The sequence below is a fragment of the Brachypodium distachyon genome, chromosome 5 (genome assembly GCF_000005505.3).
Source record: "Brachypodium distachyon strain Bd21 chromosome 5, Brachypodium_distachyon_v3.0, whole genome shotgun sequence".
NCBI lineage: Eukaryota > Viridiplantae > Streptophyta > Magnoliopsida > Poales > Poaceae > Brachypodium > Brachypodium distachyon.
This window is the reverse complement of record NC_016135.3, coordinates 11,448,943-11,474,530: the sequence shown is the minus strand read 5'-3', so window position 1 is coordinate 11,474,530 and position 25,588 is coordinate 11,448,943. Positions and strand designations below refer to the sequence as shown.

The window sequence follows — 25,588 nt, the reverse complement described above, 5'->3', positions numbered from 1 at the left end:
GCACGCTCCCATGTGGGGCCCACTGGTCCCTCGTCACTGACGCGTGGGAATCCCTAGCCCGGGCACATGTGTCAGTGCCGTGAACCGAGGAGCGCAGGAGTTATCCGGCGCCTGGCGGTGAGGTGCACCGCGGGTGAAGCTACCGCGCCTCGGGGACCAAGCGGGCGCGATATATATAGGACCCGCGCCTCCTGTTTCGCGTTTCCATTTACTTCGATTAATAATATAATAATATAGCATTTCGCCGCTTTTAATATTAGATTTTTTTGGCCCGTCGTCTCCGCTTCGTCTCGTCCCGTCTCACCGCGGCCAGTCCACCACCACCGCCACAACAACCAGCAGCTCGCCGCAATCCCTCGCCGGAGAAGCCCTCCCGCGTTAGACGCCGCAGAGGAGGAAGAGCAGGAATGGGGAGGACTGGAGGGATGCCCGCCGCCGCGCTCGCTCTCTAGGGTTAGTTGCGCCCGTCCTAGAGAGGTGGAGCTCACTATCTGAGCTCGGCTCGGCTCCCCTGTGGGGGCATTAGTTGCGCGGTCGGTGCGCGCCCCGTGATCCGCCCGTCTGTGAACTCCGGTAAGGGGGGAGCTGCTTTGGCTTGCGCCATGGAGCCGTCTCCTCCGCGCGCGGCCATGGTTGCGTGTTCGCGTTAAGCTGCAGGCTGTGGCGAGCGGGAGGGGATCTCGGCTGCCGATCTGGTGAGGATTCTTCCGTTTTTTCGATTTTTTGCGTTTATTTTCGAGCAGAATCAGGGTGCGTTTTATGTGCGGAGAAAAATGGCGTATGAATTCCCGGTGGTTGTTGTGTTTATGGCGATTTTTGCGTATTTTTGTCGCTCTGTTTGATCTGTGCTCGGTTCGAGGGATGCTTGGATGCGCTCGTGCAGTATTTTGGTCTGTTCTGCCTTTTTTTTGAACATTTCTGCCTTTTATTTTGATCACAAGTTGCTTGTGCTCTTCAAGCTCGTCCAGGACGAGGGTGCATTAAATTTCCGACCTTTTCTGTACTGGTTTATGGCTGATTATTTCGGCGACTCTGGATCCTGCACGGAATTTTGCAGAATCTCTTTTCAAATAAGAATTTTGCATAGTTTCTCCCGTGTTCCATAACCCTGTTTTCTCGGGAGGTCGAATTACGTTCGCGAGTAGGCATCCGGACCGCATTTCTTCAGCAATTTCTTGCATTTTCTTTTCGATCCGCTTGTATAGAGCTACTTACCATAAGTGTTGAAATTTGGTACTCCATCTGTTTATATTTAAAAAGGTCCGTGCCAACGAGCCAGCAGGATTCCAACTAGAGCCATGGAGCAGAGGCACCACATGCCCACATTCCACCTCCCTGCGGAGTCCGAATCCTCCCTGCCCCACGAGGTAAGCCAACTGCTATAGCCAAATTATTGCCCTTATCCTTCCATATTTGCGCTATCTGGCTTAAATGATGGCTAATGATGGACTACCTCCTTTCTTTGGGGGTGAGGTAATAATTGTTTAGTGTTCGGGTGACCAAATTATTATCATTAACAACTAGAACTAGGCTACTTTTTTATCATATCGGATTCTTTTGTAGAGGCCAGTTGGACCTTTGAGGCAGGAATCTTTTCCTGGGCATGTTGGTGAGTGCCTGATCATTTGGTGTAATTTGTGGTTGCTTGTTAGTTTTCTCCTAGGGGAGTTCCTCTCCTCTAAATGTTGCCTAGCAGAAAACTGTTTACACATGTTAGTTGGAATGTGGGGCATCCGAGGTTCCATATCTGGGACAATTGATCGAGCAAGATCTGAGGATGTGTATGGCTTTTTTCAGATAGCTTAAGGTAGCTTTCTTGCTATATATAGACCAAGCAGCTGATTTGGTAGCCACATGTCCTCACAGGGGGTATTTTGGTATTGGCTGATTAGAGTCGATGTTGCCTACACGAATCTCCCATTAAACAATGCTGATGTTTCTTTACCACTTTTTTGGGCTTGGTGTTTGTGTTCGTTAGGCTTATGGCTGATTTGCTTATTGTAAAAAACAGAAAGGTTTTCATTGACTTGGGGAAGCAAGTCTGTTGCATCTTCTCCAGTTGATAAGCTCAACCCCGTTGGTGCAGAGGTTGTGAATCAGTTAGAACTTATGGAACCATACAAGTTGATGGACCAGAAAACTTCCTTTGGTGAGCACAAGTTGCTGGGCCAACAAAGGCATGCAAACCTGCCCCCAACCGCCTGGAGAGCTGATCAAGATCCTGCAGAACAGCATGATTCATTTTCGAAGCCATTGGCTTTATTTCCTCATGTTAGGAAGGGACATTTAAGTGCGATCCATTATGAGAATGGGCTTTTCTCAAGCTCCCTTCCAGACATTTTTGACAAGAAATGTGAGCCTTTGTACTCTGTCTCCTGCTTTTCCACTTCATTTATAGTACTTCATAGCACTGAACAATGAATTGTACATCTAAGTAATAGTTTGTTAATCAACAGTTGCGTAGAAATGAATATGAATAGTAAGATTTTAGTTGCTCATTCGTAAGAGTCTTGCCTGCTCCATCGATTGTTTCATTCTAGTCAAGTCTGAGCTTTTCATGCTATACTGAAGTGAGAAATGAGACAATCTTTAGTAATACTGGTGCTTATTTTTTATATTCCATTTGCTGCTGTGCAGTGAGACTAACATCACAGAATGGACTTGTTGGTCAGCCTGTCGAAAAGGAACTCAACAATGTTGATGACGAGCCTTTTGAGTTAACTCAGGAAATTGAGGCACAAGTAATTGGCAATCTGCTCCCTAATGACGATGACTTATTATCAGGTGTTCTTGACAATGTGGGGTACCCTGCCTGTGCTAATAACAGGGATGACATGGATGATGACATATTCTATACTGGAGGTGGAATGGAATTGGAAACTGATGATAATAATAACAAACTGTTAAAACTTAACAGTATAGCCAGCAACGGTCAGACTGGGTTAAATGGCATACTGTCTGGCGAAAACCCATACGGGGAACACCCCTCGAGAACCCTCTTTATTAGAAACATCGATGGTATTGTTGAGGACTCTGAATTGGAACTCCTATTTCAGGCGAGTCTTCATATTCCAGCTAGACTTGTCTCAACTCTCAAGGCAATAACTTCTTCTAACGATATTTACTTTCTTTTAGAAATATGGAGAAATCCAAACTCTTTACACTGCCTGCAAACATCATGGTTTTGTGATGGTATCTTACTATGATATAAGATCGGCAGAAACGGCCATGAAGGCACTTCAAAGCAAGCCATTTAGGAACTGGAAACTTGACATACATTACTCTGTCCCAAAGGTATCCCCTTAATACATCGCCATTCTGACTAGATGCTGTGATGCTTTGACATTGCTTACTCTGATGTTATTGTGTTGTTTGATTCCCAAGAATGTTTACAGTTATACACTCTAATGATGACTTTGTTCCTTTAGGAGAATACATTAGAGAAAGATAATAACCAGGGCACACTTGCCGTGTTTAACCTTGACCCGTCTGTAACTAATGATGATCTTCGTCATATATTTGGTGGCTATGGTAAAATCAAGGAGGTATGGGCCTTGCACTAACTAGCTTGTATTTCATCTGCAAAACTACTTAGTACTTACTATACCTTCTTTTTCAGATTCATGAGACTTCACAACAGGGTCATCACAAATACATAGAGTTTTATGATGTCAGAGCAGCTGAAGCTGCACTTTATGTGTTAAATAGGAGCGATATTGCAGGAAAGACAATCAAATTGGTGCCCTGCTGCGTGGGAGACACTAAACGGTACACTGTTTGGCCATAATTTTTCTCACCTGTCTATTCTTAGTGCTTTTAGTCACCTGTGCATCTCGGAGGTTCTTGTTACATACCGTATGTCAGCACAAAGCTATCTGGGTTTATGGGAATTTGGGAAGTTTATATGAACTGTATTTTCAACTTGCAAAAGCTCTGAAGTTGGTAAACATTTTCTTGGGATGTATACACTCATTTGATCGTCCTTTGGCTATTTTAGTTGGAGTCTGTGTTTGCACTTGAATTTGAAGTTGGTTGTATATTTCATCTAGTTTTTAGGGCTGCAACAAAGTTTAGTTGCGTGGACCAAATGGTTAGCTGTATAACATTTTCCATTTGACGTGTCGGAAGATGTTAATGGAACTTGATGCAGAAAGTCCCCTCTGGATCTTTATTTATTTTTCTTTACTCCTATAAAAGACTCAGTTGGTGGCGGCGGTCCGTCACTTTCAGACTGCGTCACTTGTTTTCTTTTTGCATCATTATTGATCTGGCACAAATCATTGAGATGTGAACGAATATGGATTATATGATCTAAGATAATAGAATAGTATAAAATTCATTTTAAACATGTATTTCTTAAATCCGTAGCAACGCACGGGTATAGTTCTTGTATTTGTTATAATAAAGATCTGAGTTGGTGGTTGTCCGTTCACTTCATTAAGATTATTCTCTATATTGTTATGAAATTAATGTAATTGCACCCATTCAATATGGTGGATATACATATCACAATCTTTTGACTACAATAGACCGGATTGACATACATTTTGAGATAGTTATTATTCAACATAAAATTTGGATACACAATAGGGAAAAGTGCATTTAAGCAACTTTATGCAAAATAGTGAATACAATTCCGTAACAACGTGCGCGCATTTAGCTAGTTACTATAATGTATGAACTTTATTTCTGAAAGAAAAACGAATAACATTTGATTTCCTTTGTACTGATGTTACAACTGTAATAATAATGCTAGGTTTCTTCATAACAGTTTGATGCAGCATAGGCCTCCTGGGTTGGAGCCGGAAGACTTTGGTGTATGCAAACCAGGAAATGCAACTAGTCCGCTGACAAATTACTATGGTATGCAATTTGAATCAAATAATTAAATATGTTTCTGCTCCTAGTGGTATTTACTAACCTGGATATGGCATAATGCAAGGTTCGGTCAACATGGCATCCACTGGCCCTGAACATGGGATTTCTCGGGTTGTACGTACCAGAGTTCAGCCGCCAATAAACCAATTTAGGGAGAGAAATTTTCTGGATATTCCCTCAATTACTCCGCAAAGCCAAAGCATGTCCTCTCCTGTTAGAATTGCAACTGCAGGAACACATAAGAACCACTCTGCTCTTGGTGAGCATGGTCATTCACTTGGAAGGATGAATGGACACTTGAACTATGGATATCAAGGGATGGGAGCTTTTCATCCTCATTCACTTCCCGAGTTTGACAACAGCCAAAGTAATTGTATTCCTTACAACCTAAGCACAATACCACCCATTGGAGTTAAGAGCAATTCTAGAACTGCTGACGGAATTGATAGCAGGCATTTGTACAAAGTTTGTTCTGCTAACCTTAGCGGTCATTCTTCTGGTCATAGTGAAGGTACTGAATTTGGGTGACCTTTTTTGTTGATGCATCCATGTTATTTTTCTTTGGGAGAAAACACTGTTTCCATTAGGTTCATTTGCCATCTCAAATCCCTCTCCCCCTTACTGTTCTTTTCTCAAAATTTCCACTTTAAACACACATGTGCTTTGATGTCAACAATAAGAAGCTTTGATAGTCTCACGTTAATCATACTACTTTGAAGCTTGCAACTATTCTTGTTAGAGACAGTGCATGCTAGTTATTCATGCTTACTTGTTCATGTCTTATGTTCTTGTAGCACTCGGGGTTTCAAGAACAGGAAGCTGCCCCCTCCATGGCCACCAAGTAGCATGGAATAATTCAAATAACTCCCATCATCATACCTCTTCTCCCATGCTGTGGCCGAACTCGGGGCCATTTATCAATAATATACCATCTTGCCCTCCTACGCAAGTTCATGGAATTTCAAGAGCATCTCGGATGCTTGAAAATGCCCTTCCAATGAATCATCATGTCGGTTCTGCACCAGCTGTCAATCCATCAATCTGGGATAGGAGACATGGGTATGCAGGGGAGCGGATGGAAGTACCAAGCTTCCATCCTGGGAGTGCTGGAAGCAGGGGTTTCCCTGGTAGTCCGCATCTGCATCAGTTGGAGCTCTCTAGTATGTTTCCTCAGAGTAGAGGGAACCCAGCCATGTCCCCAGCACATATTGGTGCTCGATCTCCCCAGCAGAGGGGGCATATGTTTCATGGAAGGAGTCATATAGGTCCCCTTCCATCCTCATTTGATTCACCTGTTGAACGTACAAGGAGCCGAAGAAATGAGTCATGTGCTAACCAATCTGATAGCAAAAGGCAGTATGAGCTTGACATCGAGCGTATAGCCTGTGGCGAGGATTCTCGGACTACACTAATGATAAAGAATATCCCAAACAAGTATACACCTGGAACTTGCTGATTTTATTTTAGTGTATGTGCAACTGTCTACAATTTAAGTCATGTTTTGATGTTCCTATTCCTCAATTGTATTCCAGGTATACCTCAAAGATGCTTTTGACTGCTATTGATGAAAATCATAGGGGAACTTATGATTTTATCTACCTGCCAATTGACTTTAAGGTGAGTGTAGCTTTTCTTTGTGACAGCTGTTGCCTTGCTTATACTTGCTTCGGTATTGCTTGCGTACAAGGGCCTAACAGTTGTTAATGTGCATTTTCAGAATAAATGCAATGTGGGTTATGCATTCATCAATATGATTACTCCAGAGCATATTGTTCCATTTTATAAGGTGGGATATTACAGTTTGTCAAATGGCTGCAATATTATTAGTTAGAGCTTAATTTTGAGCTTTTTAATTTTTATGCAAATACCTGTTGCTGGATCTCCTTTTTGCTTCCCATTTCTCTTCCCTTCTCTACCTGTATTACTGTCATGCATACATACAATTGCACGTGTTCTGTTTATCACATGTAGTTGTAACTTTAGCACTTCTGAGCATTTCCTGTAACTCTTAAGTTTAGTAAAATTCAATTCTCAATTCCTCGGTGATTGCGCCAAGAACTTGAGTTCCTTTTGGATTTCCTTTTTGATCAATTATAACAGCTGCATTGTCATATTCCAGAGATACCGAAACAAAAAAATTCCGCGGTCGAACTACCAGAATGTCTAGAAATGTAGCGCTTAAACTAGAAAGGCTTTTTTTGGATGGAAAAACTATGACTTCGTAGTTTAGTTAGTAGAAACCTAATAGGTTAAAATTCCGTCCAATAAAACAGAATTATAATTTTCGTTACATGAATGATATATACCTGCTCTTTCAGATATTTCATGGGAAAAGGTGGGAGAAATTCAATAGTGAGAAGGTGGCATCACTTGCATATGCTAGAATCCAAGGAAAATCAGCTCTAATTGCTCACTTCCAGAACTCAAGTTTGATGAATGAGGATAAACGTTGCCGCCCTATACTCTTCCACTCACATGGTCCAAATGCCGGAGATCAAGTATGTTTTCTGATTGTCCATATTTGCTATATAACTATTTTGTAAAGGGTGTTTGTCTGTGTACTGCTAACTAAGTGGCTTGTACCTATCTCAATCTCGTCATGGGCAGAAAATTATCTTGTGATACATGGGTCAAGGCCACACTCTGATCAACACTTCTAGTAGCATGAAACATTACCAATAGTTAGCCAACAACTGTTGATTAAATTACTGGTGTTTAGTTGAATTCATTCTGCCGGTATGAGTTTTGTTATTTCTTGAAAAAAAATTAGAGTGTACTCTCAGTGATAGATTGTATACAAATTCAAGAATAATGCTAAACATCTAGAGAATTTGCTATACAATGAACTTAGCATGAACGGCGTACCCTGGGTCTTCAAAAGTAACCCTGAAACCAAAGCAGAATCACATGCCGATGCCGTAGATAGTAAAACATTATAACTCTTTTCTAAAGCTTACGAAAGTTACTTATGGATTAAACCCCTACAAATCAAGGACTACAACGTTAAGGATTTAAGTATAGGCATCTCATTCTTGTTTTCTACTGTTGTTATGTTTGCTGCGTCTTTGTAATGACGGTACGGGCTCATCATTCTTTTCGTAGATGGTGCTGTTTGGATGCACAATGTGATATAAAAGGGATATGAGTGGACTAGGGAGCGCGAAACTAAACTTCGCATTGCCATGTCTGACCTTTGGTAGTGCTATGAGTTTTTGATAGAGAATAGAGTGCATACATGACAAAAATGCCCCTCCGCGATGAGGTAGCCCTCACTTCATTTGTGGGTAATTTTGTAACATTATTACCCAATGTGTCCAACCAAAACCCTTCCATCTGATTGGGAAGTGGTATGTGAGTCCTCGTATCCCATTCCCAAATTCTCAAAATCAAATGATGGATGGAAGGTATTTTCCTGCTTAACGAGTCTGGACTCTGAAATGATACTAAGCATACATATTTTGTTGTTAACTTTTCTCAGGAACCGTTCCCTCTGGGAACACACATCCGTTCTAGGCCTGGGAGATCCAGGATTTTGAGCTGTGAAGACAGCCTATCGACCTCCGCCAACAGTTGGACTCCCTCCAACGGAAGCAGACACACTTCAGGCTACCCAAAGGAGGCTGACCCGACCACAGCTTGAAGACTGAAGCACTAACCACAACATCCAACCTTTTGACCGTTGCAATCCCGATTTCACATTACCATCCTTTCCCACCTTTTTGTTTTTTTCGGTCTGTAGCTATTTTACTTCCATGTCGTGGGTTAATGGAGGCTCCCTAGTTGGCTGCAAATTTTGTCGCTGACGAGAAGCAAGGGGATGGACAAGAGGTTGATCCCAGTTTCTCATGAGCATATATGCGTATTAACTGAAGGCCGCTGAATGTGAAACACCCAGGGAGAGCTCCGAGATTTTGGACTTTTTAGGTATAATGCAGTGTTGTACAGGCGTTCCTAGTAATAATGCATGGCCGGCGACAGCGAAAGCAGAACGACTTTAATTTGTTTTGGTGCTGTTGTATGAAAGGCAGGCGTTCCTATTAAGAATGTGCCCCCTTGCATCTTTTGAAACTGGTTTGATGTTAATTTGTTATGCTGAGGGAGCATTATTTTGTTTCTGGGCGTGGCGCCTGTGCAGTGCAGTGTCAGCCGCAGCTTCAGTGTTGTGTGGCTAGTGGCTAGCTTTGCACCATAATCTGTTGCCCTACTATTATGCATATGTTTCTATTCTGTGGCAAATGCAAATGCCGTCTCGCTTGAGACAATTCTTGTTCTCTGCCCCGAGAGATGTAACTCTCGCTTTCTTTGTGCCTCTGCCACATAGGTGACTTCCAGTGCCTCCTTTTGCCGTTCTGTCCGTGCCTACTCGTATGTTGGAGGGTCAGGCTCTTGCTGTTTCCACTCAGGAGTAGGACCAGCGTGCGAGACGGCGGTGCCACAAGTGGCCGCTGCCGTTCTGGTCGTGGGCTCGTGGCAGTAGGTGATCGTTAACATCCCGGTTCAGCTTCGGTCACCGACCCATATTAGTTTGCTTTGATGATTCGTCCTAATTTTCTTCAGCATCGTGATGATTTGTCCATTTCTGTCAAATCCACTTTCTAATTTCATGAACCCAAAGAAGCCACGGAAATGACCCGCTACCGCTTTCAGCAAAATTCAAATTCTCTGTCTGGTTGGCCCAATCGTCCACAAGGACTACAGGAGTTGTTCGTCCATGTTTGTTTGGACACGAGGGACCAGAGGAGCTATTGCCGGCCACACCCACACCAAGGGCCACCAAGTAGCCATATCCTCTCTACCTTTCCTCCCCCTGATTTTCGATCCGCAGAAACCCTACCCGCAGTGATGCTTCAATGAACTGAGAGCGCACGCGATGGAGATCGACATTGCCTATACGCTGGAGCCTGAGTCTATCACCCCTCGCCCATGGCTCTGCTCCAAATGATCAACCCCCCTCCTCTGGGCCCCATTATTTTAGGTTGTTACTGCTGAGGAACCAGTCGATGGGGAGGGAGGGCCACCAATACGTGTGCCTCCCTGCAACTTCTTCCTCCACTTAACGTTAGTTGTTGGATTTTATCATCTATCTATTGGGCCTGTATAAAGGAGAGGATGACCTTGTACATACTGTTGAGATCAGAAAAATTAATAAAAAACTCATGCTTCTTTCTACCTCTTTGTGTTCATCTACTTTCATGTACCTTGTGATTGTGTGCGATTAACTCATTCGACTATGATCTTGGTGCGCAACCACAGGACCGGCCAGATGGCAGAGGTTGCACAACAGTTTCCTCATGTTTGATGTTTTTTTGTGCGTCTCTGGGTGAAGCAATCCAAAACATTTTTTTTCTCTCGGAAAGGAGGGAGTTACGTAGCCTCTGCGCCAATCGATGCGCACAACTGTCCTTAAGTCGCATAATCTATTATTAGTAGACCACCGAAGCTAGTTGAGAAACTGTCATGCTACCATCTGGCTGCACACAGTAGCCAAAGAATCCCACATCGCCGCTTGCTGAAATCCAATGATTAATGAGATAGATAGCCTGCCAAAAATTTGGAACTTTCGGCACATGATCTAAATGAACAAGGGTCCTCAAAGACATGTGAAGCCCCAGTTGTCTAGCTTGTCTATTCTTGAGAGTTTTGGTTTAACATGCATGTATGGTCCAAGAAAGACAAGACCTGTCCCTTTATTGAAGCCCTCATGGCGATGTGAATGAACATGGCTGAAATTGATTTGCAGGGATTAATTCCTCTCCCTCATCTCAAGGTTCCACAAAACCCAAGCTAGCTAGCCGGCGGAATGCAGCGTGTAGAGGTGAGCGGGGAGCTTGGGCTCGAGGACGGCCTCCAACGGGAACTTGCGCGACGTGGTGAGCCCAAACACCTCATCCATGCCCAGCTCCTCCGCCGCCACGCCGTCCGGGAGCCTCCAGGCGAAGCCATGGATCAGGTTGGCGAGGCATATTTGCACCACCTTGATCCCCAGGCCGTAGCCAGGGCACATCCGCCTGCCGGCCCCGAACGGCAGCAGCTCCATGTCCTGCCCCACCACGTCGACGCCGGAGTTGCCCCCGCCCTCGAGGAACCTCTCGGGCCTGAACTCCTCTGGCTTGGGCCCCCACAGCGCGGGGTCGCGGGCGATGGCCCACACGTTGACGAGCACGCGCGTGCCCGCGGGGACGTCGTAGCTGACGCCGTTGCCGGAGACGAAGGCCGGCACGGTGGCGTCCTCCTGGGCCTCGTGCGGCGCCAGCAGAGTCCCAACCGGGTGCAGCCGCAGCGTCTCCTTCACGACAGCCCTCAAGTAAGGCAGGCTCTGGATGTCGTCCTCGCGCACCAGCCTGCCGCGGCCCACGACGCGGCCCAGTTCTTCCCCTGCCGCGTCCATCGCCGCCGGGTTCCTCAGCAGCTCCGACATGGCCCATTCCAGCGTCACGGCGTTGGTGTTGGTGCCCCCCGCGATGAGGTCCATGGCCAGAGCCTTGACGCTGTCACGCTCAAGCGGCTCTCCCTCTTCGTCGCCGGACTCGATCTGCCGCCGCTGCTGCAGCCGCAGGACGTCCGCCATGTCCTTGGCGACGAAGCTGCCGTCCCCCTCGAGTCGCCGGCGCGCGTCGTGCTCGTCCAGGACGCGCTCCATGAACGCGTCCAGCGCCCAGGCGACATTCTTCATCCTCCCGACGTACCCCTGCAGGTCCAGCCAGCCCAGCCACGGCACGAAGTCGCCCACGTTGAGCGCGCCGTTCAGGAAGAAGAACTCCTCCATCACCCGCATGAACTCCTCCGGCTCCATTGCTGACCCCGAGCCCGCGTCCTTCCCCACGTACTTGTTCCCCAGCACCATCCGCGAGATCATGCCGAGCGTGGCCGCGAACAGGTGCTCCTTGACCTTGACCACCACCGGCATGCCGATGCCGCTCGCGTCGTGGAGGCCGCGCAGCAGGGCGCGCACCTCGTCGCGGCGGATGTGCTCGAACGAGCCGAGCCGGGCGGCGCTGAAGAGCTCGGCGAGGCACACCCGGCGCAGGCGGCGCCAGTGGGCCCCGTAGGGCGACCAGAGCATGTCGGAGTAGTTGTACGCGGTGTGCCTGCCGGCCGCGGTTCTGGGCCGGCCGGCGGACGCGGCGTCGTGGGTCTTGAGGAAGAACCGGGCCGTCTCCGCGGAGGAGCCCACCACGACGGGGAAGGAGCCCAGGCGGAGCTGTATCAGCGGGCCGTACCGCTTGGAGAGCTCGCGGAGGGACCGGTGCGGCAGCGCGCCCAGCAGGTGCAGGTTGCCGATGATGGGCCACGGCTTAGGCCCAGGCGGGAGCCTGTATCTGTGTCTGTGACTGTTTCTCCCGTGCCGGAGAACGAGAAGGAGAATGGCGGTGGCCATGAGCACGGCGAGGAACGAGGACGCCCATGCTGCTGGCAGTGCTAGCTCCATAGATTTGAACTGCATAGTTAGCGAGAAACTTTGATATCTAACTTGCAAGATTGACGAACGAGGCTGTGAATTTATCGAGCATTCCGGCGTGATAAATGGGACAGGCCGTGTCGTGCTCGCGGCACAGTGTACATCAGTGGCCATTGATGCGCTCGTGGCCATGCATGGCGAAGAAAAGAAAAGGGGGTGAGGGAAGGGCTGGCGTCGGTCCCATATTAAATAACTCAAATTTGATTAAATATAGATGTATATATGTTTAAAAAAACGTTTAGATTCATGTAATAGACAGTCACTTAATATGAGACTGAGGGAGTAATTTTTAGAACCTCGTGGTCGTCATTGTGGTCTTTTTTTTACGGTCATTGGGGGCTTGTTGCGCGGTGGTTTTTCTTGCTGTCGTCAGTGAACATGCATATATTTACTGTTGGATTCGTACTCTGCATTTGGCAATGGCCATGCTGCTAGGTCGTACGTCATATATGGACGAAAATTCTCTGCTATTGTTGGGCCTTGCATCTTCCCACAAGATTCCATCGCAGTTACTCCGTAGTATTTTTCTGTCCTAGACACCTCTTTCCTTTCGAAGGAGTAGCTAACCAGGTTTGCCATGTGGTTAAACGACTTTAATTAACTAAGACTTAATTTAACATCTTGTCGTTTTTTAAACTTTGTTTTCTTATGACCCCGATGAGCGCGATGAACACAGGCTCCATCAAACGGCACTGGAGCATTCAGCATGGCATAGGAGGCTTGGCGCCACACATGAAGGGACCATTGTAGGACTTCACATTTCTGCTTGTTTAACATATGGTGGGCCACCTATAGTGACGTCGAGGTTCATAATTTGAGGCATTGGTATTCAGAAAAGTCTACAACTAAGGTAGCCTTCCAACTTAGAAGCTCCGAAGAGTCGACTCGAAGCCTTGGCCAATAGGCTTGGCATGCCTCTAGTATGCTAGTATGCATTCAAGGGGGTCGGCACTCCTATCAATGGCGCTGAGGTAAACCTTGCTCCCTTTTTAGTGGCTTACCTGCTTCTGTTGCTTTGTAAATACAATACATGATATCTATATGTATACTAATGGGGGAGATTTGTCTTTGAGGTAAACCTTGTTCCCTTTTTAGTGGCTTACCTGCTTCTATTGCTTTGTAAATACAATACATGGTATCTATTTGTATACTAATGAAGCGGAGCGATGGGGGAGGTTTGTCTTTGAAGGCAACGGGGGAACTGCTGCGTGCGAGGCTCCCCTTCTCCGCTGGCCGTCGACCGGCGCTGGCGTCCACCCTCGCCCCCATCGCCCCGGCAGGGCCACCCCTGCAATCTGCCCTGGTCTCCCTGTCCGGGCCATGGGTTAGCTCCCACGGCCACCACCGCTGCCGGCCACTCCGGTGGCAGCGGCCACCAAACATCTCGGTCCTCTTGCTCCGCTGCCGGCCGCTCCGATGGCAGCGGCCACCAAACATCTCCGGCCTGGTTCCGCCACCGGGCCGCGCTCCATCCATCCGCCTAGTTCCCTATTGAAGCTCGATCGGCATGGCACCTTGTGCCTCTTCCCCGGCCATTCGGGCCGGCTTCCTCTCTCCTTCGACTCCGAAGATTCAGCGTCGTCCGCCGTCGTCCCGTGAAGCTCCTGCCATGCGCACTCCGGGAGAGGCTCTGCTCCACCTCGCGCTTTCGGACTTCGCCTCGCCGGTCTGCTTCCCTCTGGCTCCGCTTTCCCTGTGCTGCTCTCCCACGTCGGTCTGGATCACACAGCTTCAATCGGATCACCCGCTGCCGCAAGGTACGATCGAGGAACTGCTCAACTACTAGATCGGTTCCTCCTTTCAATTCCCATTGTGCGTTCGTTTGGTTCGGGTAGATTCTCGATTTCAGTAGCAAATTTGCAAGTCGCCAAGTTCATTATTTCGCTGCAAGGGATTCGCCATGGGTCGACCGTTCTGGGCTTCCACGAGGCTCCCCCTCGGTTGAACGTTCAAATTTCAAATTCTGTTGTGCTTTCCGGTTTCCCGCACACGAACGCCTTGGATCCGCATGGGGCTGCCGATATTGGTCAACGGGTTCCCCACTCGTCCGCTTCTGCCTCTGGCGGCCTCTTTGCTAGGTCTTGTCCTCTTGCTGCCGTCGGCTTGTAGGAGCTTTTGGCCGGTTCTGCCATTCCTGAAATCTCTGCCGATAAGGCTGTTGGGCCTGCCCCTTTTGACTACGGCGCCTCCTTTGGCCGCGATCTTGTCCTTTCCGCGGTGAATTCTTTTTCTTCTGGCCCAGCTATTTCGAGCCGGCTCTTGCCCTTGCAGCGCCAGTCAGGCCCTTCGGCCGCCGTGCCCTTGCATGGATCCAGAACTGCGCGCGCGCCCATGCATCGTAAGCCTCCCCTCACCCTTGACGTCCTCGCGCCAGGAATCCTGCCGGCTCCCCACGGACCGATGCCATGGCTGTCTCACTGCGTCTCCTCCGCGCTCATCCCCATGGCCGATTCGTCCATCACGGGACGCGATCCTCTTCTGCTGCCGCCTGCTCCCTTTGGACCCTTCCCGTGTCTCCCCCTACCAAGTCCTTTGCTCAGGCGCTCCTCTCCCCGGTCCGCTATTTAAGCAGCCACTCCGCTAGTCGCTTCTCAGCCACTCCACCATCAAACCCTAGTTGGCTACACCGCTGCCATTGTTGCTTGGCGCCCGACCACCTTGTAGACGTCTGCCGCGATCCGGTTCGCTGCCGGCGCTGCTGGGGCTTTGGACACAGGCAGTCTTCTTGCCGTCAATCAGGTTTTCCGTCTCTTCCCCTTCTTCCTCGTTTTCTTCTATTGCGCGCCAATCCTCATCTACCGTTCCCTCTGTCTCCATCTCTCAGGTCCCAGACTCCTTTGCACCTGCTGGCATGTCGGACTTCATCCCCATCGACGACGCTGTGGAGATCATCTCGTCCGACGCCTCCTTCACGGACAAATTTATGGTTCACGACCTGCCGCTGGTCGTGGACACCGAGGAGGACCCCGATGAGGTCGAGTTCGAGCCGGCCAGTGGGGGGAACGGCCCGCTACCCGAGCCTTCTCTCTGCTCCCCCCCCCCCCCCCGCCGGCCGCAGGCGACGGTGAGTCCGACGAGTACGAGGAGTTCTACTCCGGCGAGTTCGACACCGACTCTGGCCACGACACCGTCTACGGCAACCCTCCGTCTCCCAACGCTCGCTCGGACTGCCTCGATGTTTTCATGCCCTATGTTCCACTAGAGCACTAAAACAACGTCGCCTTCACCTTCCTTGAACCACCCGCCCATTCCCCAGTGTTTTTCATCCGTCGGGCCCTTCAGTCCCGCGAGTTCCATCCCTCCGTCTCCCTTCGCCCTTGTTCTCAAGGCGCCGCTTTAGTTTGCTTTGGCTCCCACTATCAAAGAGAGTTTGCTATCCGGAACGGGCCTTACATCGACCGAGAACGCAATGTCTATCTTGTGCGACATGATGAAACCGAGTCCCACTTCCTCTTCGACCACCTTGACCTCGCAGCTCTCTCCATCGATGATTACCCTTTAGAACACTGGTTCCCGAGCCACATCCTCACCTCCACTTCCCCATACGCCAACCCTCATGAAATCGACCCCATTTGTATCTCAGGTGTGGATTACTCGGCCGTCCTCGTCACTGTCAAAGCCCGTTCTCTTGCCGTCATTCCCAGGCAGATTGCCATCCACGGTTACTCCAGCGACGACACCATAGCCAACATCTCCATCATCCACTCCCAACACCTCCAAGCCATCCACGACAACCCCTTTCCGCCACCTCACCGCCGTGGCTCCTCGGGTGGCCGCTCCGACGATAGCGATAGTGTTGGAAATATGCCCTAGAGGCAATAATAAATTTGTTATTATCATATTTCATTGTTCTTGATAAATGTTTATTGCCCATGCTATAATTGTATTGATTGGAAACTCAAATACATGTGTGGATAAATAAACAAATACCGTGTCCCTAATACGCCTCTACTAGATTAGCTCGTTGATTAAAGATGGTTAAGGTTTCCTAACCATAGACATGTGTTGTCATTTAATAACGAGGTCATATCATTAGGAGAATGATGTGATGGACAGACCCAAACCTAAACATAGCTTTTGATCGTGTCACTTAAGTTTAAGTTGCTTATGTTTTATTATGTCAAGTATTATTTCTTTAGACCATGAGATCATGCCACTCCCTAGTACCGGAAGAATACTTTGTGGGCATCAACCGTCATCTCGTAACTGGGTGATCATAAAGGTGTTTTTCAGGTATCCCAGAAGGTGCTTGTTGGGTTGTATGGATCAAGACTGGGATTTGTCACTCCTTGTGACGGAGAGATATCTCTGGGCCCTCTCGGTAATATAACATCCTAATGAGCTTGCAAGCATGTGACTAATGTATTTAGTTGCGGGGGTATTATATTACGGAACGAGTAAAGAGAACTTGCCGGTAACGAGATTAAACTAGGTATGGCGATACCGACGATCAAATCTCGGGCTAGTAATATATCGCGAGACAAAGAGAATTGGATACTGGATTAATTGAATCCTCGACATAGTGGTTCAACCGATGAGATCTTCGTGGAATATGTGGGAACTATTATGGACATCCAGGTCCCGCTATTGGTTATTGATATTTGATCATGTCCACATGTTCTCGAACCCGTAGGGTCACACACTTAACGTTTCATGTTGCTTGGGTTAGATGAGATAAATGATGATGATATCGAATTATGATTCGGAGTCTTGGATGGGATCCTAGACGCAACGAGGAGCTCCGGAATGTTCCGGAGATAAAGATTTATATATGGAAAGTTGTTTTCAGGGTTCTGGAAAGTTTGGAATATTTCCCGGTTTTGACCGGGAAGCTTCTAGAAGGTTCCGGAGGGATCCGGAGGGTTCCACCTTGAGGCCCACCTATCCCTGGGCTAAATGGGCCTGTGAGGGAGCACCCTGGCCTTAATGGGCCGAGGGGCTAGCCCACAGGGCCCATGCGGCCAGGAGGAGAGTCCTGGCCGCGGGAGAGTCCTGGCCGCGGGATAGTCCTGGCCGGCCACGCCTCCTCTACCCCTATATAAATAGAAGGGGGGGCAAGGGAGAGAGACACCCCAAGCTTTCAGTTGGATCTCTCTCCCCTGAGCCCTCCTCTCCTCCTCTTCTCACGCGCACGGCGTAGCCCTGCCCGTGAGAATATTCACCATAGTCACCACGCCGTCGTGCTGCCGGGATCTCGTCTACCTCTCCCTCTCGCTTGCTGGATCGAGGAAGGAGGAGATAACGTGAAGCTGAACGTGTGGATACCAAGGAGGTGCTGTCCGTTCGGCACTGAGATTGATCTCATTGAAAGTTCCACTACACCAACAACGATCTCGTGATCGTAACGCTTAGCGGTCTACGAGGGTATGGTGTTCATGATCCCTCTCGTTACATACATCTAGTATATATATTCTTGGGTTTCTTCCGCACTTCTCGTAGGAAATTTTTTGTTTCCTATGCAACGAACCCAACAGTGGTATCAGAGCTAGATCTATGCGTAGATGTTTTGTACGAGTAGAACACAATTTAGTTGTGGGCGTTGATGTTCATATTGCTACCTCCTTTGTGCACTATCGGATTTTGCGGGATAGTGGGATGAAGCGGCTCGGACCAACCTTACTTGTCTTCGCACAAGAGACCGGTTCCGCAATTAACATGCAACTTGTATTGCATAAGGCGGCTGGCGGGTGTCTGTCTCTCCCACTATAGTTGAAATCTGATTTGCAATGGGAGGCCTATATGGTTAATAAGCAATTTGTATATCACCGTTGTGGCTTTTGCGTAAGTAAGAACGGTTCTTTTAGTGCAGCCCCTAAAGCCACGTAAAACATGCAACAACAAAGTAGAAGCGTCTAACTTGTTTTTGCAGGGGCATGTGATGTGGTATGGCCAAGATATGATATAATATATTTGATGTATGAGATGATCATGTTTTGTAATATTTCACGACTTGCATGTCGATGAGTTTGGCAACCGGCAGGAGCCGTATGGTTGTCTCATTAATTATTGTATGACCTTCGTGTCAATGATTTAATCGCCATGTAATTGCTTTACTTTATCGCTAGTAGTAGCAATAGTCGTAGTAGCAATAGTTGGTGGAGGCAACTATACATGACGCCCGAGGACCTAGGCGCCATGCTGGTGATGATGGAGATCATGCCCGTGCTTTGGAGATGGAGATCAAAGGCACACGAAGAGAAGGCCATATCATGTCACATTATTTATGCATGTGATGTTTATCCCTTTTATGCATCTTATTTTGCTTAGTTGACGGTAGCATTATAAGATGATCCCTCATTGTTAATATTTTGCTTAGAAGAGGAGGCGCGGCTGGCCCGGCAAGCTCTGGAGGCTGCTCGAAAGCCAGTAGTCCTGGAGGCCGAGCTCCAAGGAAGGCTCGACGCAATGGCGGCAACCCTAGAAGCATCCCGGAAGGAGCATGCCGAGGTGCTCGCGACGGCCCAAGCGCAGCTGGACGAGAAGAGCGAGCTGATCGCCAACTACCGCGGCGAAATCGAAGGTCTCCGCGTCCTGCTGGAGGTGCAGGTCAAGGCTGCCGAGGACGCGGCAAGAGCGGCGACTCAGCACGAGGCCGAGGTCAACTCGGTCAAAGGCAAAGCGGCCGGGCTTGAGGACGAGTTGGCCGCCGTTCGGGAAGAGCTCGCCAAGGCCGGCGAGGCCAACACCAGGCCTTGGAGCTTACGAAGCTGGAGGGCCGCGTCAGCAAGGCCAAGAAGGCCGCGCAAGACGCTCGACTCCATCACGGCACGCTGATCGGGCAGCGGCAGCTTGAGACGGAGAAGCTGGCAAAGATCGCCGAGTCGCTGCGCGACCTGCTGCCCAAGTTCGAGCTGCAGGAGGCGAAGGTGGACGGCACGGACGTCACGACGCTGACCCCCTTCTTCTCCGACTTGTTGGGGAAGCTCGGGGCGCTCGATGTCTGGATCGCCAAGTATCGCGCCAACGAAGTCGCCAACTGCACCCGAGAGTTTGCCGGGACAATCCTCCCGAGAATCCATCTTCGGGACCCGGAGTTCCCCTTCGAATCTCTGCTGGATGCTTGGTCCGACAGCGAGGACGAGCCCACGCACACCCAAGCAGTGCGCGAGTTCGTCGACGAGGTCGTCGAGCGGATGCAGATGAAGCCGGAGCCTGAACCCCCCGTCGACCCCCCGGCCGAAGACGGCGACAGCTAGCTGCCGCAGCCCCCAGCTATACTCGTTGCTTCCACTGTACCTCCTCCTTGTTTGCTTTTCCTGCAAGTATGGCGCTTAGCGCCGTTTGGAAAATGACCTTTTGATTAGTCCATGTAACCATTCGACACTTAGTCAATCAAGCTTGTTAGTTTGCTCAATTTTTGTCCTTTATTCCCGAGGCCGCCTCGCGAGGTGGTTCCCTTAGCCTTTGCGTGTCTTGCCTTGTGTTGCGGGAGGACTCGCGCACGCCTCACCCTTGACCAGATCAGGGACCCGGGACGGACCCGCAGTGCCGACCTGGGGCCAAGCGGTAGCGGGGAGCCACTCCGCTTGCGGGGTAACCACTCCAAGCGGTGTCCTCCCGGGGCGGACCCGGGAGCCACACGGGGAGCGCACTCCCCCCGCAAGCGTCCATTTTAACACTCCGACTACGCGCGGAATCCAGGGCCGCACCCAGCGGGGTAGTGCTCAGTTTCGTTCAGGTCTTAGCGAATTTAGCGTTCATGTTCAGATACTTAGCTTTTCTGTTTGGTCCAATGTTTCGCGATGCTCTGCGGTAGAGTGTAGACGGGGCACTGCCTCGGTAGGAAACCATCTGGGGTACCTGTTCAAGGGAAACGATCTCGGAGGGATGCGGCGGGAACGCGGGGGCAGGATCGCCGCCGGCGGCAACCGCCGACGACGATGCTACCACCACGCTCACGCGGCAACCCTCGCCCTCAGGGGCGGGCCCTGGCCTTCAGGGACGAACCCTGGCTTAGGAGGACTCCGCTCTGGGAGCAGTCGCGAGACGGCTATAACCTCCTCGGCGCCGGCTTCGCTACACCCTAAACGGCGGGCACGGGTGAGGAGGAAGTTATAGCCTTCCAGCGACAGCCCCCGCAACTGGGGAGACCTGGGTTTTCTCTAGGGAACTCGTCCCAAGGGATGCGATGACCCTTGTTACCCGGGAGCTAAACTGCTCGAGGGCCGCGGCAAGGACGCGGTGATGGGCCAGAACGAGCGACGAGCGCCGGCACCGGCGCCATCACAGCGTCCTCGCAACGACCCACGCCCGAAAAAGGCTCTCTCAAAGGGAATGCGGCCGGGTCCCTATGATAGTGCACCCGTCGGCACAAGGCACGGATGGCATGCACTACCATAGAGTCTTCGCGGCAGCCCCTGCTCCTTGCGGAGGTGCCCTTCGGAGGGGGGCGACAAGGGCACTGTGGCAATGCACCCCGTCGGCGCCAGACGCTGACAGGATGCACCCCCACAATGCCTCTGCAGCGACCCTCGCCCCGGAACCGCCCCTTTGAGGAAGCGCAGTAGGGGCACAACGGCAGTGCACCTGTCGGCGCGGGACGCCTATGGCATGCACTCCCATCGTGCCTTTGTGGCGCCCCTCGGGGTGGGCTCGATGGGGTGATGCGGTAGGGGCGCGACGGCAGCGCACCCGCTGGCGCTAGGCGCCGGCAGGAAGCACCACCTCCGAGCCTCCGTTGCACCACCTGCCTTCACGGCCTCGAACCCGGCTTCGCTCTGAGCCGTCCCGTAGTTGGGGCGCGCCTTTTATAGACGCGGGAGGGTGGCTTGCCACCGCGCGCGACGGGTCCGCGCGGCGCCGTGGCGCCTTTCCCTCGAACGCGGTGCAGTTTTCGCCGCCATGCTTACCGGGTAACGGTGGCACACGTGGCGGCAAGCTGTCAACTCAGAAGCCTCGGAGTGCGGGGAACCCCTTGTGTTGCGGTCCTCCCTCACCACAAGGCCCCGGTTTATGGTGCGACCCGTGGGTAGCTCACGGGCACCACAGTGCACAAGAGTCCTCCCTTTCCTGCAGGTTAGACTCTTACCAGATCCGAGGTGCTGCAAAAATTTCGAAACTTACGAAAACAAGTAACACAGGTAAAACAGATAAATCTCTCCTGCTTCCCAGCCCCCGGCACAAAGGGGTCAATGCCAAACTTGGATGTGAGCATTTCCTTTCCCAGGCGGAGCAACTCCACGGTGCAGGTTGCGGGAGGCCGAGCAACTGCACTCCTAGTGATGCACGTTGCGGGAAGCCCGCCAACGGCACGACCAGTGATGCACGTTGCGGGAAGCCCGCCAACCGCATGTCCAGTGATGCACGTTGCGGGAAGCCCGCCAACGGCATGTCCAGTGCCGGAACTATCCGGCAACGGGTTTTCGTTTCGGGGCCACGGCAGCCCCTTGCTCACAACCAAGTAGGGAAAGACACCTTTGTGCACTTAACGCAGGAGGCAAGAGGGGGAAAACACGCGAATGAACAAGGCAAAAACAAAGCTCAGGGGTGAAACACTTATCTTTATTCACAATTAACTAGCGGTTTACACACGGGGGCTACCCGGTTACACTAGTTCGAGAGGTATGCATCGGAGGCATCACCTGAGGGTTGGGCTCCGCCGCTTCACGGGTAGAACTTGCGCAAGTGTTCAATATTCCAGCTATTGGGCACCGGCAAGCCGTCTTTGGTTTCCAGGTGGACGGCCCCCGGCCTGGTCACCTGCACTACCCGGAAGGGGCCCTCCCATTTCGGAGTCAACTTGTTCCCGGCCTTCGTTCCTTGTATCCGGCGCAGGACAAGGTCTCCATTCTCGAGCCCCCGGGGACGGACTCGTCTGTCGTGATAACAACGGAGTCCCTGCTGGTAGCGCGCGGCTCGCACAGCAGCCCGGCATCGAAGCTCTTCGATGAAGTTTACATCGTCGACCCTTTGCTCGTGTTGGCTGGTGTCGCCGTACGCGTGTACTCGGGGAGATTCGTACTTGAGCTCGTGGAGCAGCACCGCTTCTGCCCCGTAGACAAGGGCGAAAGGAGTTTTGCCCGTTGCCCGACTAGGCGTGGTCCGGATGGACCACAGCACGGGCTGGAGTTCTTCGATCCAGTGCTTCCCATGGCCTTTGAGCTTGTCAAAGGTTCTCGTCTTGAGCCCCCGCAGAACCTCTGCGTTGGCTCGCTCCGCCTATCCGTTGCTCCTCGGGTGAGCGATGGACGCGAAGCGCAGCTTGGTACCCATGTCTTCGTAGTAGGCGTGAAACGTCGTGCTCGTGAATTGCGTGCCGTTGTCGGTGATGATGCGGTTAGGAACACCAAACCGGCACACAATGCCCTTAAAGAACTTGATGGCCGCCTGGGCGGTCACCTTGCGCACTGGTTTCACCTCCACCCATTTGGAGAACTTGTCGACGGCCACAAACAAGTATTCGTAACCGCCAACCGCCCTTGATAGCTTGCCGACGATGTCCGGTCCCCAGACCGCGAACGGCCATGAGGACGGGATGGCATGCAGGGCCTGGGCTTCTTTGAGTGGAACTGGCACGCTTCGCACGTCCTCACCAGCCGCTCTGCGTCGGCCAGGGCCGTGGGCCAGTAGAAGCCATGCCGAAAAGCCTTGCTGGCTAGAGCCCAGGAGGCCACATGGTGTGAACATGTGCCTCGATGTATGTCCTCCAACAGTGCACACCCTTCTTCCTGTGGCACGCAGATGAGTTTGACACCATTCGCGCACCTGCGGTACATGCTATCATCTATCACAGTGTACATCTTGGCTTGCCGCGCCACGCGCTCCACGGCGACGTCATCCTTCGGGAGAGCCTCCCCTTTCAAATAGCGGGCGATCTCTTCCGCCCAGGGAGGAACTTCCCTGCCAACGCATGCCGCCATATCAGTGGCATGGACCCCTGCTGCTGCAGGGGTTCCTTCAGTTGCCGGAGGGGCGTCCTCGGCAGCAGGCTAGGGGGTGACTGAAGGGGCCAGTTGCGTCTGACAGAACACCCCCGCCGGAGGCTTTCGGCCCTCTGCTGCCATCTGCCCCTGTGGGTGACTCGATGACGACCCTAGCCCCCGCTCCCTGGAGACTGAACGCATCGTCGAAGTAGAGGACCCAGTGGCCCTCGTCCAGCTTGCCGGGAAGGCCGGTCTCCGACTCACTTTCTTCTACGCCCGTGGACGTCCACTCCGTGACGAAGTCCTACAGGGCCGTGCTCTTGATGCTTTTGGAGTTGGCGAAGTGGAGGTCAAACTCCGACAGCTCCATCCTCCATTCAGCCACCCTCCCGGTGGCTTCACGGTTGGCGAGGGTCCTCTCGAGGCAGAACCCGGACACCAACGTGACACGGTGCACCTGGAAGTAGTGGCGCAACTTGCGGGACGCAAGGAGAATCCCCAGAAGGATCTTCTGTACCTGCGGGTATCTTGTCCGTGCGTCGCGCAACACCGTACTGACGAAATACACCGGTTGCTGCACCAACCGCTTCCACGGCGCTGAGGTTGCCGGCTCTGGGGTGGTCACCGGGTTTGAGGGTGTTGCCGGAGGCTGCTCCGCCCCCTGCCCCGCAGCCCCAATCCCCGGGACGTCTTCCTCCCTCTCGGCAACCAGCACCGAGCTGACCACCTGGTCAGTCGCCGCTAAGTAGAGTAGCAATGGCTCGCCCAACTTGGGGGCGACGAGGATGGGCGGTGACCTCAGGTATCGCTTGAGTTCCTGGATGCGTTGCCGCGCTGGACATCTTTCACCTTGCGGGGGCCCCCATCCTCTCGATGGCTTCTATTTTGATCGGGTTGGCCTGTATCCCCCGGTGTGAAACCAAGAAACCCAGAAGCTGCCCGGAGTTTACACCGAAGGTGCACTTATTAGGGTTCAGCTTGAGCTTGATCTTGCGGATGAAATCTTTCTGCTCTTGTGCCTGCCGCCGGATCATCTGCTTGACGGGGTGCGCGTCCGGGCGCACCGCGAGCCAATGCTCAATCACCTCCCTGGGGACTCCGGGAAGGTCCGACGATTCCCAGGCGAACACGTCGGCGTTTTCCCGGAGGAAGGTGACGAGGGCGCTTTCCTATTCGGCGGTCAGGTTCGCACCGACGGTAACGGTGCGCTCCTTGTCGCCGGCTTGGAGGGGCAGCTTCTTGACTTTGGCGGCCTCCTCCCGGAGCCCCCGTCCCTTGCCGGGACGCGCGCTTGAGCCTGCGCCTCCTTCGGCTAGCCCTTGCAGGGTGGCGCGGGCCTTCTTCGTTGCCGGGGCATCACCCGGCAAGGCGTCGTCCTCGACAACACCTTCGTCGTCGGCGTCAGTTGCAGCAGCGGCCCGGACGACCTCGCCAACGCACCAAGCTGCGTCTCTGAGATCGCACCCGATGGAGAGGACTCCGTAGATGGACGGCATCTTCATCACGCCGTAGGCGCAATGCGTGGCCGCCATAAACTTGATCAGCGCCAGCCGACCAAGGATCCCGTTGTAGGGCAATGGGGTATGCGCCACGTCGAACACTATGTGCTCGGTCCTGAACGCTTCCCGGGACCCGAAGGTGACCGGCAGTGTGATGCGTCCCAGCGGGCGCACGATCCCAGGGTTCATCCCCCGGAACGGTTCGGTGGGCTTCAGCTGCTCCATAGGCAGTTGGAGCTTTTCCACCAGCCTGGCGGACAGGAGGTTAAGCCCCGCTCCGTTGTCCACCAGCACCTTGGTCACCGTCATATTGCTAATGATCGGCGAGACGACGAAGGGTATTACCCCGGAACCCAACTGTCGAACCGGGTGATCGTCGGCGCTGAAGGTGATCGGCACGTGCGACCACCTCAGCGGCTGTTGCGGCTCCGCATCCAGCAACAGCGCGCACACGTCGCAGGCGAGGCTTCACCGCGGCGTGGGATGGAGAGCGTAAGCTCCCCCATGGATGCAGGCGACGCCACGAGGCTCCTAGAAGCCCGGCTCGTCGCCGCCGGAATAGTCGGACTCACGCTGCTCCTCCGCGCGCGCCCTGTCACGCCCCCGAGGAGGGCGTTCCCGCACAGCGAGGGGCTGGTTGCGCCCTCCTTGGGGTTCAACCCTGCCGGCACCACCGCCGGCTGGCCTCGGACCCGCTCTGAGGTCGTTCGGGCAATCTCGGCGATGCCCGATGTCGCCACAATTGAAGCAGGCGCCGGCGGCGCGGCACTCCTCGTGGCGCTGCTCCCTCCGCTGCTTGATCCCTTGCAGGACGTGGCAAGTCTGCGCGTCGTGGGTGGAGTTGTTGTGGATAGGGCAGCGGACCGCGTCGCCCTGCTTCCCGCCAGATT

General features: G+C 51.9%; 2 protein-coding genes across 6 annotated transcripts; one reads left to right on the top strand and one right to left on the bottom strand.

Annotated features, from left to right (window-relative positions):
- Positions 1-206: 206 nt before the first annotated feature.
- On the top strand, positions 207-8,993 carry LOC100846052 (protein MEI2-like 4). Of its 5 annotated transcripts, none has more exons than XM_010241532.3 (15): positions 207-695; positions 1,261-1,367; positions 1,564-1,609; positions 2,087-2,353; positions 2,638-3,056; positions 3,136-3,294; positions 3,429-3,545; positions 3,620-3,768; positions 4,757-4,863; positions 4,943-5,389; positions 5,673-6,312; positions 6,411-6,495; positions 6,596-6,664; positions 7,197-7,376; positions 8,357-8,993. In XM_010241532.3, exons 2-15 carry the CDS (start codon positions 1,299-1,301, stop codon positions 8,516-8,518), a joined length of 2,916 nt encoding a protein of 971 aa, XP_010239834.1. In that variant the 5' UTR covers positions 207-695; positions 1,261-1,298; the 3' UTR covers positions 8,519-8,993. The 5 variants fall into 5 exon arrangements, with proteins under 5 accessions (XP_010239834.1, XP_010239832.1, XP_010239831.1 ...); XM_010241530.3 differs by having other exon boundaries at positions 2,012-2,353; positions 4,772-4,863; XM_010241529.3 differs by having other exon boundaries at positions 2,012-2,353.
- A 1,391-nt stretch (positions 8,994-10,384) lies between these two features.
- Positions 10,385-12,656, bottom strand: LOC106865484 (flavonoid 3'-monooxygenase). Its single transcript, XM_014895578.2, has one exon. The coding sequence runs from the start codon at positions 12,467-12,469 to the stop codon at positions 10,667-10,669; it is 1,803 nt and encodes a 600-aa protein (XP_014751064.2). The 5' UTR covers positions 12,470-12,656; the 3' UTR covers positions 10,385-10,666.
- Positions 12,657-25,588: the final 12,932 nt, after the last annotated feature.